Source organism: Equus asinus, chromosome 1 (assembly GCF_041296235.1).
Source record: "Equus asinus isolate D_3611 breed Donkey chromosome 1, EquAss-T2T_v2, whole genome shotgun sequence".
Lineage (NCBI taxonomy): Eukaryota > Metazoa > Chordata > Mammalia > Perissodactyla > Equidae > Equus > Equus asinus.
In genome coordinates, this window is record NC_091790.1 from 172,829,735 (window position 1) to 172,843,700 (window position 13,966).

General features: G+C 32.4%; 1 protein-coding gene across 6 annotated transcripts in view; it reads right to left on the reverse strand.

The window, feature by feature from the left end:
* The window catches only part of TFEC (transcription factor EC), a 175,933-nt gene that overhangs the window by 12,855 nt on the left and 149,112 nt on the right, over positions 1–13,966 (reverse strand). For 3 of the 6 annotated variants that reach the window (XM_014838231.3, XM_014838223.3, XM_070512148.1), the window contains 2 exons: positions 2,936–3,050; positions 846–902 (listed from right to left, as the gene is read on the reverse strand). In XM_014838231.3, coding sequence (XP_014693717.1) covers positions 846–902; positions 2,936–3,050 — 172 coding nt within the window. Of the gene's footprint in view, positions 1–845; positions 903–2,935; positions 3,051–13,689; positions 13,841–13,966 lie in introns of those variants that run through there. The other 3 variants (XM_070512146.1, XM_044763739.2, XM_014838256.3) reach the window with 2 other exon arrangements.

Here is a 13,966-nt window from a genome sequence, read left to right on the forward strand (position 1 = left end):
CAAAGTCTGATCCCTCTGTGACATAGGCAGGTGCATTATGAATAGACAGATGCAGGTTTCACAGGCACATGTAGAATCAATTTCAGCTAATCAAATGTAAAGAAATTTACTGGTTCCTTTTAGAGCTTTCAAGTTTTTGTTTATTTTTATTCTATTTTATTCTTTTCTCATTTTTTTATTTGGTTCCAAGAGCAAAAAGTCTTCACACTCAATTATTCAAGCTCACTTGAGACAGTTAAGCACTTAAAACATGACCAAGCACTTTCAAGCTCAACCTTGCAGCTAAACTATTTCACTTGCCTGCATTTTTTCATCTCATGTGACCCGTTACCAGAGTCAAATTAACTCCAGGAAGACATCAGAGCGATTTTTTTTGCGGAGGTGGAATTGAGCAATACAATATAGCCAACACATTTCTGATAACTTATGGTTAGGAGGAGAGGAGCAGATTGACACAAAGCTGAGAACCTGGAGTTATGTTTCTTGCTACGTAAATGGTGTACATTTTCTAAAGTCACTTTTATCTCTTTAAAACTTTGAGTCGATGAGTCACAACAGAGTTCAAAACTGGCCAAAGGAACTCATCTTAGTCACATGCAGTCTTCTTGAGAGAGAGTGAGTAAGGAGAATATTTGAGATGTTTCACTTCGTAAAAATGTATAGCTCTTCTGAAAGTTCAAATCATTTAAATTTCCAAAAATAATTCAACTAGCTAGCGTGTACTATTAATTTTAATCATCTGACCTCAAAATACTTATCGAGTGACAATAAAAGACCACATATTTTAACCTCTGTGCATTTCCCCTGGCATTAACTAATTTTGTAAAACAGGAAAATATACTCACTGAGGTTGTGGTTGTCCTTTTTTTGTCTCTCTTTTGCCAAAGCTCGAGTATCAGTTTCTGCTCAAAAGGAGGAGAATTGAAACAGCACTTAGTTTTACTTTACAACCCCTCCAGTCAACCTAATTCAGAAATACCAGTGAAAATACAATATTACTTGCTCCAAATGGTGTGATAATATTTTTATGCAAATATTTAGAAATTTAGAGCAGAGGACTCTAGTAAGAGACAATGGCAAACCCTTTAGGCCTTGAGTAGTAAAACCTAGATTTGTATTCTGGGCCTCCATTTCATCACCATGAAATTTATTACCTAAATTACCTGAATTCTCTGTGTCTCAAGCTCCTTAACTGTAAAACTGGTACAATATAATACCTGCCTGATAATCATTGTAATGATTAAAAGAGGTTCAGCACACAGCAAATATTAAACTGCTTAATCATTATTATTTTCAGAATTTTAAGATTATTCAAAATTATTCCAACCTAAATTTTTCTTTTTGAAACTTACATTTTTTCATAAAAATTTATGATTTCTACATCCCAAGAATTGGAACTAACTACATTTCTCAGATATTCCTATCAAACAATTCCACATTTCCAGTAAACGACGTACTCTCTATGCTGCATGGTTGTGTTTGAGGTAGTCAGTCTCTAACACGGCCCACAATGATCCTCACTCATTATATTCCCACCCTTGGTAGTTCCCTCCCACGGTGACTAGAGCCGACCTGTGAAACCAATAGAATATTGTGGAAATAACTAGTGTGGTTTCCAAAACTAGGTCACAAAAGACGTTTTCAGATTCCATTTCGGTGTCTCTTGGATCACCAGTTGTCATGTCATGAGGACACTTGAGCAGCCCTGTGGAGAGGTCCACATGGTAAAGAACCAAGGCCTCTTGCCAACCAGCAGCACTAACTTGCAAGACCTGTGAGTGAGCCACCTTGGGAGCACATCCTCCAGCCTGTCAAGTCTCAGATGTCTGTATCTCTGGCTGATGTCTTGACTGCAATCTCATGAGAGACTTTGAGCCAAAACTAATAATCTAAACCACCCTTGGATTTCCGACTCATAGAGATTGTAGGAGATAATAAATGCTTATTATGTCAAGATGTTAGGTTTTAGGGATAATTTGTTATATAGCAATTGATAATATAGTGTTCTTGAATTATTCTAGTTTTTAAAATAGATGATATAGGAGTACATTTATTCAAATTCATTTATTTAAAACTATATTCATTAATTTTAATCTAAATAATTTGAATGCATAGACAATTTTGAGTTATTAATTAGACTCCAAGAATGGACATATTGTATTTATTGAAAGTGTTAACATTAACTGTGTAAAACTTATTAAATATCAATGTTTGGTCTCCAAACTAAAAAATTATCACAGCAATTTCAACTCAATTTTATTTTATTCTCACAGAGGAACTACTACTGGACTTGTAAGTCAGGAAATCCTTGCTTTGGTTCACTTCTGCCTGCAATCCTCTGTACGACTTTGAGAAAATAACTCCTCCAACCCTTGACCTCTTCACGTACATATTAAAGGAACTTGACAGTGCCCCTATAATACTTTTGGGTTGTAACAATTTTGAAATGCACTATTGAAAAATAAGGGGTTTTTATCTACTTGAGAAAGTTAAATGATGAGCCTATTATGAAATTCATAAAACAAAGCTAAAAAGAGAAAAATCTAATTGTTCTATATCAAATTCTGCATAAGCAAAACTAATTTTCCCTAATCTATTATCTTGCAACCATGTTAATAAATTGCATCTGTTCAATATTAAAATGAACCTATGTTAAGTGAAGAACTTAGTCAAGCTGCCTATATATGTGTATAGAGAACATGTGAATGTTTGCCCAATTCCTAAAATGATGAATCAATTGAGTTGAACTGTAAATTATATTACCTTAATGCTTGGTTGTCACAGCAAAAAAAATGATGGATTTACTTTCTAAATGTCTCCCACTTTAACTATTTTGGTAATATTTTTAAAATTTCATTTAGCTTGGTAATATATGTCACTCATATCTTATGCAGTTGATTAAAAAAAAAGAACGAAACTATAAACACAACATTACCTGTAATTTCTCTTTTCATTGGTAGATTACCTGGACAGGAAGCACTTGTAAGTCCCATGTTAACTGGTGAAATTCCCTGCTCACCACCATACACGTCCAAAATACTTCCAGATAACTTCAGAGGAAGAAGGAAGAAAAGATCAATCACACCTTCTGTGGACACTGATATATTTCATTGTATATTTTAGATTCATCATTTTATTAATGATAATTTGTAATACATAGCATTTTAATTTTAAACAAGAGATGAGTACGCATTGACTTTTTAAAATCATTGTGCAATGCTTGTGTATAAGATATGTTGAAAAAAGCTATTTGTATTTAAGCAAAAAGAGAAATTAGTTCACTCATGAAGGAAAATTGTGATCAATATTTACAAAGTTATGGAAGTTTGATCCAGCACATTACCTGATTATAAATGAATAATATTAAAAATATCTTTTGGACAAAAATCCATGTATGTATCTGCAAAGCTGGAAAGTTCATTGCATATCATAAGTTAGGTAATGGTTGAACATTTCGGAAGCTTTCTTAATATCATCAACTCACAGTCAAGAGGTGTTTTACACTGTTAATTAAGTGAGAAACTTTCTTTCCTCCCTGGAAGGGATACTTTTTCTCACTGTAGACTTAATGTTCTAGATTATTATAAATAGCCTAACTGGTAACCAAAAGTAGTCTAAAACTACTTTTGCCTCTAGTGGATATAGGGTACATCTAATTATAGCAATACTGCAATTCTTAAAGTACTTCTTGGGAACAGTTTTTCAGAAAGTTAAGATGCTTCATTCACAACTCAAAATTGTACCAATTTGTTATTTAAAATGTGCTATTGATTTATCGCCCAAGAAAATTAATTTAAATATTTATAATTCGAGTTAATGTTCATTATTCCAGAACAAGCTATATACAAAATGTAGGATTTGAACATTTAAAATATTTCCAGTCGAAATATCTTTATTTCATTTCTGGGCAGTAAACCAAGAACTGAATAAGCAGCAACTTTTTCTTTCCTTGAGAACTAGAAACAATACAAGCAATCAAACAAAGTCATAGCCAGATTGTTACAGAGACTCTAACTCCTTATTCGTACTTTTTGTAAAACTCCAACTCAAACTGGGGGAATTTTTTTGATACTTATAAAATCAGACTGGAAATAAATGTGAAGAAAGGACATTTGAAGACCAAAATTAGATTCTGACATGATAATCCATTAAACTATAGGTAATAAATTTTGTATATTTCTGAGAGAAAAAGCTTTAAAAATACAGTGGAAATCAGGCTAATATATAAGTGTATGTCCACACCATTAATGTCATTATAGACTGCATGTGATATTCTGCTGTATGTTATCACATAAAAGTTCTTTCCTATTTACTCTACTAGGACTCCTCATCTTTATTTTATATAAACTCATTGCTTTAAAAAGTATTTTTACTTCTTGGATCTTGGAGGGGAGCTAAAGTCAGGGATTTATTCCTCTCGATTTCCTCATCTGAAAAATAGAGACAAAGTTGATCAAATTGAATGGATGATGAGTGTTAGTATCAGAACAATACAATTAGGAAGAAATCCTCAATGTAGATATTTCCCTGTGAGTCACTTAGTCATATTTGTAAAAGTAAAAACTTTCCAAGATCTTTTTGAAAATCCCGTTGGTTGTAAACTGAGGCGTCACTAACAGGAATTGTACATTTCCACTGTGCCTTTGAGAAACACAATGGACATGCTGAGCAAAAGACAGGGAGTGAGGGAGATGGAAGGGAGAAGGGACTTGGGAAAGGGCACTTTTCTCCAAAGAGCTAGAATTCAGGTGGATTTCAAGGCAGCAGTGACAAATTGCAGAAATGTTTAAAAAGGAGCCATATTATATATACTTTACAACAATAAAGTGATGGGTTCCTAACTATAACTTTTCACTGAGTCCATATTACCTAGTCAGACTATACCCAATGCATTTTTCCTTAGAAATAAGCCTGGTAATGAATCTAATCGTGCTTAACTATAGCTATATTATATCTTCTCCTGACCTTGGTTATTGCCTAGTCTATGCCCTCAAGCACAATGATTAATATCCTATTTAATTTTATGCTGTAGGTATTACTTTATTTCATGTAAGTGGCTAATCACTTTTTGAATATCATTAGACAATTGGCTTCAATTTCAAAGTATGTAAGGCATCTCATGTAATCTAAAGTGCCTTTTCTCCATTAAAAGATAGAAGAGTACAATGTTAGTGAAAATTTACAGATTACATACACATCTGAGAGGGCTTACAAACCAAAATTATATCTATTTTAGTCAAAGGTATAAGTTACTTAAATAATAAGGTCTAAGTCTATTTTGTAGATTAGTAAGAACTAGATGGATATTATATGAAGATATATTTATTATTCTGGTTAAAAGGACAGATTACTTTTTCAGAAAAGCAAAATTTTTGATATAATAATAGAGGAACAAATTATTAACAACAAACTCACAAATTTTAAAGGCATATAATAAAGAATTTATCATAAAATCTTTCCAGCAAGGTAGAACATACTCCTTAAGACACCACTTCTTTCTGGTAGAAAAACGTGCACTCCTGATCTGAGAAGTTGCTTTGAGGTGAAGAGAGATCAACAGTGGCCCTGGTGTCTGAAGTTCTCTACCCTAGATTTACTCTCATCTCCACTACTAAGATCACAGAGACTGAAACGGAGTGGGATCTGATCCTCCCACTTATATACAGCCTTTCACAGTAGCCAATATTCACTGAAGAAAACAAGCTCACAGATCAAAATATCAAAACATTTGAGGGAAATGACTATTTTAAGAGTAAAATAAGATGCAGTGTTAGAAGTAACATCAAATGTAAAAATAAAAAATGAAAGATCACATGAAAACAAGTTTCTTAAATTAGTCTAATGTACATTCTAAAAGAAATAAAGGAAGATATTTGTAATAATTTGTAATACTAAATAAGAACCAGTAAACATAGAAATGGCCAAAGTGATCAGGCAGAAATAGTAAGTATGAAAATGTAATACTTGAAAAAAAGAAAACTCTAGAATGGAAAAATGGCATAACGGATACACTGAGAAAGGAATAAAGAATTAGTAAATTATAAACCAAATTTAAGTAATCTCTCAGGAGGATGAATAAAAGAACCAAGAAATAGAGCATATGAAAGAAAATCTAATCAGTATGGAGGGTAGAATCATTACAACTAAATACAAATATTAGGAGTCTCAGAGAGGGAGAAAAATAAAATTGGAAGAAAGAAAATATTTTAAGAAATAATGAGCATACATTCCCAGGAATTAACACTACATAAAAAATTAAATTATTTTATTTTATCTCATCTTATCACTATTTTATTTTGTTTAAAAATCAAAGGCCTATAGAACGCCAAAGAAGAAAGATAGGAAAAACCTACACCCAAGACGTTATAGTGAAATTTAAGAATATACGTTGACAAAGAGAAAAATCTGAAAGCCTAAAGAGAAAAAGAGATTATGTCCAAAGGAAGAAGAATCTGATTAACATAATATTTTTCAGTAGCAAAATTGGATGAAAGAAGAAAATGAATTAGTATTTTTTAAATGTTAAACGAAAAGAACTTAAAACACAAAGTTTTATACCCCGCCCAAACGTCATTCACATATGAGGCCATGATAAAAATATTCTTACAGGCATAAAATGCTTAAGAAGGTTTATCAACATTGAAAACACCTTTGGATGAAGTGCCTAAATAGAATGAGATATTTAAAAGATATGCTTCAAAAATAATAAAATAGAAACAATCAAATATCTTGATAAAGTGGTTGTACTCTAAAAAAGAAGAGGGGAATCGAGATCAAAGATAAAGTGAAATACATAACCATTTAACTCAGTGTTAAAGACCAGATAATATCAGTATGTTTGGGTTTCTATAGTAAAGAAGCCAAAAGATGTGAAAGTAGTAAAAAAATGTATTAAGGAGAAACATATTAAAATATGGGACATATTTAAGAAATTAAGATGAGAGAAACAAGTGAAAATATATCAATAATAATAATCAATGGAAATAGGTCAAACTCCTCAGCTAAAAGCTTGACAGTTTGAGTAAGAACACAGTATTTAGATATATTTAGCTTACAAGAGACACACCTATATAGTGAAAGGACACACAAAGTTGCAAGTTAAATGATAGAAAAAATATACCAAGCAAATGACAACCATAGGAAAACTGATGTAACTATATTGTTAGAGAAAATAGGCTTTAAAATAGAAAAATGATTAGGGATAGAGAGAGTCACTATATAATAATCTCCAAAAAGGGACTGAAATTGTGAACATGCATGTACCTAATAAAACAACTTCAAAATAAGTGAAACAAAATATTTTGAACTACAAGGAGAAATTAATAAATCTATCAATGTAGTGCAAGATTTCAACACATTTCTCTTAATCTTTGAAAAGTCAAGCAGAAATAAAAATAATCAGTAATGTTATAAATTTTAATAATAAAACTAAAATCTTGGCATAATAGACATGTACAAAGTTCTACATCTAAAAATGAGAGAAGCCACTGCTTTCCCAAGTATATATGGAACACAGACAAATATTGATTATGCACTCAGCCAAAAAATACCCAAAAACAAACCTTCAACACACTTCATAGAGTCTCTGATTTCCTAAATATTTGGAAATTTTTAAATGACTCAAGAGTAAAGACAAAATCATACTGGAATTTAAAAATAAATGAAAGCTCCTGAAACACATAAAGAAATTTCTGGGATATGGCAAAGCGATGCTTTGAAGAAAATTTACACACTTAAATATTAACATGAGAAAAATAGATAAAATTTTTAAATTTGATAAAATAAGTATAATTCTCAAGAAGTTAGAAAAATAACCAAATAAACCCAAAGAAAGTAGAACAGATAAAATCATAAATCAGTGAAAAACAAAACAGTAGAAGAATAGATCCACAAGGAAAAGTTCTGTTTTGCTTTTTAATCAACAAACTTGACATGCTTCTGGCAAGACCTTAAAAAGAATGAATACTAAATAAAAGAGATTTTAAATTAAAGGAGTATATAACTACAGTACAAGTTGAGATTTAAAAGATAATAAGCTTGTCCCCCTAGGATCAGGAACAAACAAGCCAGGATACCTCCTTTTGCCACTTTATTCGACATACTATTGGAAGTTCTAGCCAGAGTAACTAGTCAAGAAAAAGCAAGAAAATTTATCCAAACTGGAAAAGAATAAATAAAAGGATCTCTGTTCACAGATGACATGATGTTATATTTAGAAGCATGAGATTACACATACACAAAGCTATTAGATCTAATCAATAAATTCATCAGAGGCCGGCTCCGTGGCTGAGTGGTTAAGTTCTTGCGCTCTGCTGCGGCGGCCCAGAGTTTGGATCCTGGGCGCAGACATGGCACCACTCGTCAGGCCACGTTGAGGCGGTGTCCCATATCCCACAACTAGAAGAACCTACAACTAAGATATACAACTGTGTACGGGGTAGGGGTTGGGGAGATAAAGCGGAAAAAAATAAAAAAGATTGGCAACAGTTGTTAGCCCAGGCATCAATACTTTAAAAACAAAAAAAGAAGATTGGCAACAGGTGTTAGCCTAGGTGCCAATCTTTAAAAAAAATGATAAAAAATAAAAAATAAATTAAAAAAATAAATTCATCAAAGTTGCAGACTACAAAATCAACATGCAAAAGTAAGTTGCATCTTTATACACTGAAAATGAACAATCTGAAAAGGAAATTAAGAAACTAATTCCATTTACAAAAATATCAAAAAGAATAAAATAAAAATAAATTTACCCAAGGAGGAAAAGACTTGTACACTGAAAACTAAAAAATATTGCTTAAAGAAATTAAAGAAGACATAAATAAATGGAAGACATCCCATGTTATTTTACGACATGACTTAATATTGTTAAGATGGCAGTACTATCTAAAGCAATCTGCAGATTCAACTCAATCTCTATTAAAATCCTAACAGTGATTTTTGCAGCAATAGAGAAATCCACACTAAAATTCATATGGAGTCTAAAGGGACCCTAAGTAGCAAATAATCTTGAAAAAGAAGAACAAAGCTGGAGGACTCAAATTTCCAGATTTCAAAAATTACTACAAAGCAACAGTAATCAAAACAATATGGTACTGGCATAAAAACAGACATACAGAGTAAGAGAGTGGAATAGAGAGTCCAGAAATTTAACCCTCAAATATATGGTCAAATGATTTTTGACAAAGGTGCCAAGACCATTCAACCAAGAAAGGATCATTTTTTCAACAAATGTTCTTGGGAAAACTGGATATCCACATGCAAAAGAATGAAGTTGGACCCTTTTCTTATACCATACACAAAAATTACTCAAAATGGATCAAAAGCCTAAACATAAAAGCTAAAACTATAGCACTCCTAGAAGAAAATACAGGGGGAAATCTCCATAGGATTGGGTTTGGCGATGATTTTTTGGGGTATGATACAAAAAGCACAGGCAATAACAACAACAAAACAGGTAAATTTGACTTCATCAAAATTTAAAACTTTTGTGCATCAAAGGATGCCACCAAGAGAGTCAAAGGACAACCCACAGGATGGGAGAAAATATTTGCAAATCATACATCTATTAAGAGATTAATATCCAGACTATTTTTTAAAAACTCAGTAACAACAACAACAAAAACAATTAAAAAATGGGCAAAGGACTTGAATAGATATTTCTCAAAAAAAGATATACAAATGGCTAATAAGGACATGAAAAGATGCCCATATCACTAATCAATAGGGAAATATAAATCAAAACCACAATGTGATACCACTTCATACTCATTAAGATGACTATTATCAAAAGAAAGAAAAAGAATTGTTGGTGAGGATGTGGAGAAATTGGAGCCCTGGTGCATTGCTGTGAGAATGTAAAATGGTGCAGCCATCGTGGAAAATAACTATGACAGTTCCTGAAAAGTTAAACATTAAATTACCATATGACCAGCAATTCCCCGCCTCTAGGTATATACCAAAAAGAATTGAAAGCAGAGACTCAAACAGATACTCGCACACCAATGTTCATAGAAGTATTATTCACAATAGCCAAAAGGTGGAAACAACTCAATATGTCCAGCTACAGATAAACAGGTAAATAAAATGCAGAATATACATATAGTGGAATATTATTCAGCCTTAAAAAGGAATAAAATTCTGATACATGTTATGACGTGTACGAATCTTTTAAATGTTATGCTAAGTGAAATAACCCAGACAGAAAAGGGCAAATACTGTATGATTCCATTTATATGAGGTACATAGAGTAGTCAAATTCATACAGACAGAAAGGAGAATAGGAGGTACTGGGGACTGGAGGGCAGGGGAAAACGGGTAGCTATTGTTTAATGAGTGCAGAGTTTCTCCTTGAGATGATGAAAAAGCTCTGGAAATGGATGGGTGATGGTTACACAATACTGTAAATCTACACAATACCACTGAATTGTACACTTTAAAATGTTTAGAATGGTGAATTTTATGTTATGTATACTTTACCACAATGAAAAAGGTAGTGAGAGGTATTAGCTTTCATTATTTGCCAATGATTGTGAATGCTTAGACAAAATGCATAAATTTCTAGAAAAATGTTCTTGAGGAGAACTGACTAAAAAGGTAAATAATAGCTTGAACAGTCCTATGATACTGAAGATATCAAAACAAACTTTAAACATATTCCACAAAAAAAATATCTGGACTAGATGGTTTTATGAGCAAAAGTGTCACATTTTCAAGAAATGTATCATCTCAATTTTGTACAAACATTTCCAGACAATAGAGACAAGAGAGAATATGTCCCATTCACTGAGACTGAAACAATACAAAGACGATATGAGAAAGAAAAATCATAAGCCAATTTCATTCACGCCTATAAATCTTAAGCAAACTATTATTAGCAATTTGAGGCCAGGAGAATATAAACAAGACAATTTGCCATATCCAGGTGCGTTTCCCATAAATAGTTTTACGACATTAAAACAGAAAAAGAAACCTATGATCACCTGAGTAGTTTCAGAAAAAGTAGCTGATAAAATTCAATCACATTTGATGATAAAATTCTTAGTTTTTGAGAAGATAATAACTTTCCATGACCCTAGAAAAATGTAGCTTTGCCTGTGTTTAAAATCAGTGCTGCCCTATGAGAAAATAAAATCTGGGACAAAATTATTGTAGAAACATCTAAGTAAGCTGTGAAAATGTTCATATATCCATTTATTCTTATCAGACCACACATAGTAAAAGACAATATAAATAATCTGACCTAAATTCCATGTGTTTTTTCTGTTTTGGCCTCTTCCCTCTCCATATACTATGTCCAATCTATCACCCAGTTATGACACTTTTTCCTTTAAATCCCTTCTCACTTTAAATTTTCTTCTCTGTTATCTCAAGATTCTCAAGACCCTAGACCTAAACTATGTCCCCCCAGCCCTCTCAGATAATTCCCAACTGCTCCTCTCAGACCAACTCATGTTTTAAAAATACAACTGTCTTCTGATCTCCTCCAACTCAAAACTCTAAAATCTCAAATCTCTCCCCTTTAACTCGTATATTAAGCTCAAATTCTTGTGTCTACCTTTCAAAATCTCATTAAATGGCGTCACGTTATCTAGTCAACGTTAGTTACCACTACTCTCAAGTTCTGAAATATTTCTCATCGCCACATACACACATACAATGCCACGGCTTCCAAAAATAGATTTCAGACTCCAGTGAAAGGGAGAAGGTGGGGGGAAGAGTGTTGCCACAAGGAACCTATGAATCCATATATGGGGAATTTTTTTAAAACGATAATAAAATGCAAGCATTATCGTAACATATACACTATGTCATGGATAGTTGTTTATTTACTATATGCCAGATATTAAGCTAAACAGGTTTCATAATCATAACCAATAACAGTATCTCAAGTAATCTTTACAACACCTCAGTGGGGTAAGTATCATAATTCCCATTGTAAATATAAAATAATTAAAACTGAAAAATTACGTAATTATCTCAAGATCATATAGTTGTATAAACAGAGGGCTTGGGATTCAAACCTGGGTCTGTCTAACACAAAGTCTGGATGCCTTCCTACCTAACCTGTTGTGGAAGGGTCTTTGCCTTAACATACTTAACGGTAAGAAGTGTTTTGAATACTCAAAAAAGTTGGAAGCCCTTGGACTATATTTTTCTGTTTCATTCTGTCGCATTGCTGTTTTCTACACCTCAAATGTCCTCACTCCGTTAAGCATCAGAAATCAACCTACTCTCAACTTAAGTTCCAAACCATCTCCAACACTCTCCCTCGTGACAGTCTTGTTTATTTTTCTCTTCACCAAAACACAAAAGGACTAATAAACTTGGCCAGAAATTTAATAATTTAATTTATATTTATGTTTTCATACCTGTCTCCATTTATATTTACTCAGCAAGAGATGGGGCATCATAGTATATACTTACTATGTTCCTGAAAATTGATTATTTATCTAAAACCCTGAGAATTTTCTGGAGATATGCATCTGTGTGTATATATGTACACATATATATAATATGCATGTATATATTTATATACTTTATGTATTATATATATTATATGTGTGTGCGGTGTGTGTATTTGTGATATATCTATCTCCTAGAAAATCTCATTATAAATACAAAAAAGGCAAGAAAATATTTTATTTTTATGTGTATGTAGTTACATATTATATTTCTAGATAATTTTTCAGTATAAAGACTAAAAGGAAAAAAACCCTAAACCCTTACATATATATGTATACGTGTGACATCTATATATCTATATCACATATTAGTGTGAGTTTCATGGGAAACTAGGGGAAAATTTTGAGTTATTCGGATCCTCTATTTTGCTTTTTTGTGAAGACTTTCACTGTGAACCTAAAATGGCAACGGTGAACGTGAGACTGTTAGAATAACTGCAGACATGAAAAGAAGACCAACTTCAGCATAAAGAGTGAGCGCTGCCAGGGAACAGAAACCACGAAACGTATGCATACACAAAAAAGTGGCATTTCCAAGATTATTTCCTTTCCTTTTGTGTGTTTATTCATTTAAATGAAGTAAACTAGATTTTTCCGGTTTTAGGACACACACAGTCGATCTCCCTCTAACTTTATTTTATTTGCTAAAGCAGGGCTCTGAGTTTTGAATGACAAACACTGAACAGAAAAGTCCGTCTGAGTTATTATTATTGATGTTGTTGTTTTTGTTCTATTATGAGTGAATAAAAATAATGTATTGGGCGGGAGTGAGAGATCCTTTGTCCTTGGGGAGCTGGCTTATAACTCGAGTAGAAAAGATAATATACAAAGCATAGAATGGCAACTTATAAATACTTGTGCATCATACACTTTATATGCATATGATCTATTTAGTATTAATTAATAAAAACAGTTATTAATTTAGTGTAAACATTGCAACAAATAACTAGTGGAACCCTCACTTTTTGATTAAAAAAATCACAATACGACATTATTTTTAACAATTTTTTACTAAATAGACTATAAAAATATTTTTACTGTAGCCAGAGCACTAAAAACTATCTTGTAGGTAAAAATCTGTCAATATAGCAGATAATATATTACGCATTTCAAAGCTCTATTTCTACATACCTTATTTTATTGACTACTAGTTTATAAAGCTTACATTCAGCATTTAAGGTGGTTTCATCTCCAAACATTGAAAGAATTCCAAAATGCACTTGCTCACCAGTTTTAACTTTGAAGTGTCTATAACCTTCACAATAGCAATGGTTTTCTCTTTCTCCTTCATCATTTTCTTTTCCTTAAACTTGCAAACAATAACCAGGACAGCCGTGCAGAAACTTCTGCACTAAGGTGAACTTTGGTTCTTCCTTGGACTTTAAGACTAATCTGGTCTAGACTGTGATTGACAAAAGCTTACTTGTTGTGTTATGCAGTCCTTTCAAGTTCCAACCAAGCACAGGGGTTTGTTAATATTTACACAGTCCTTGTCTCTGGAATGG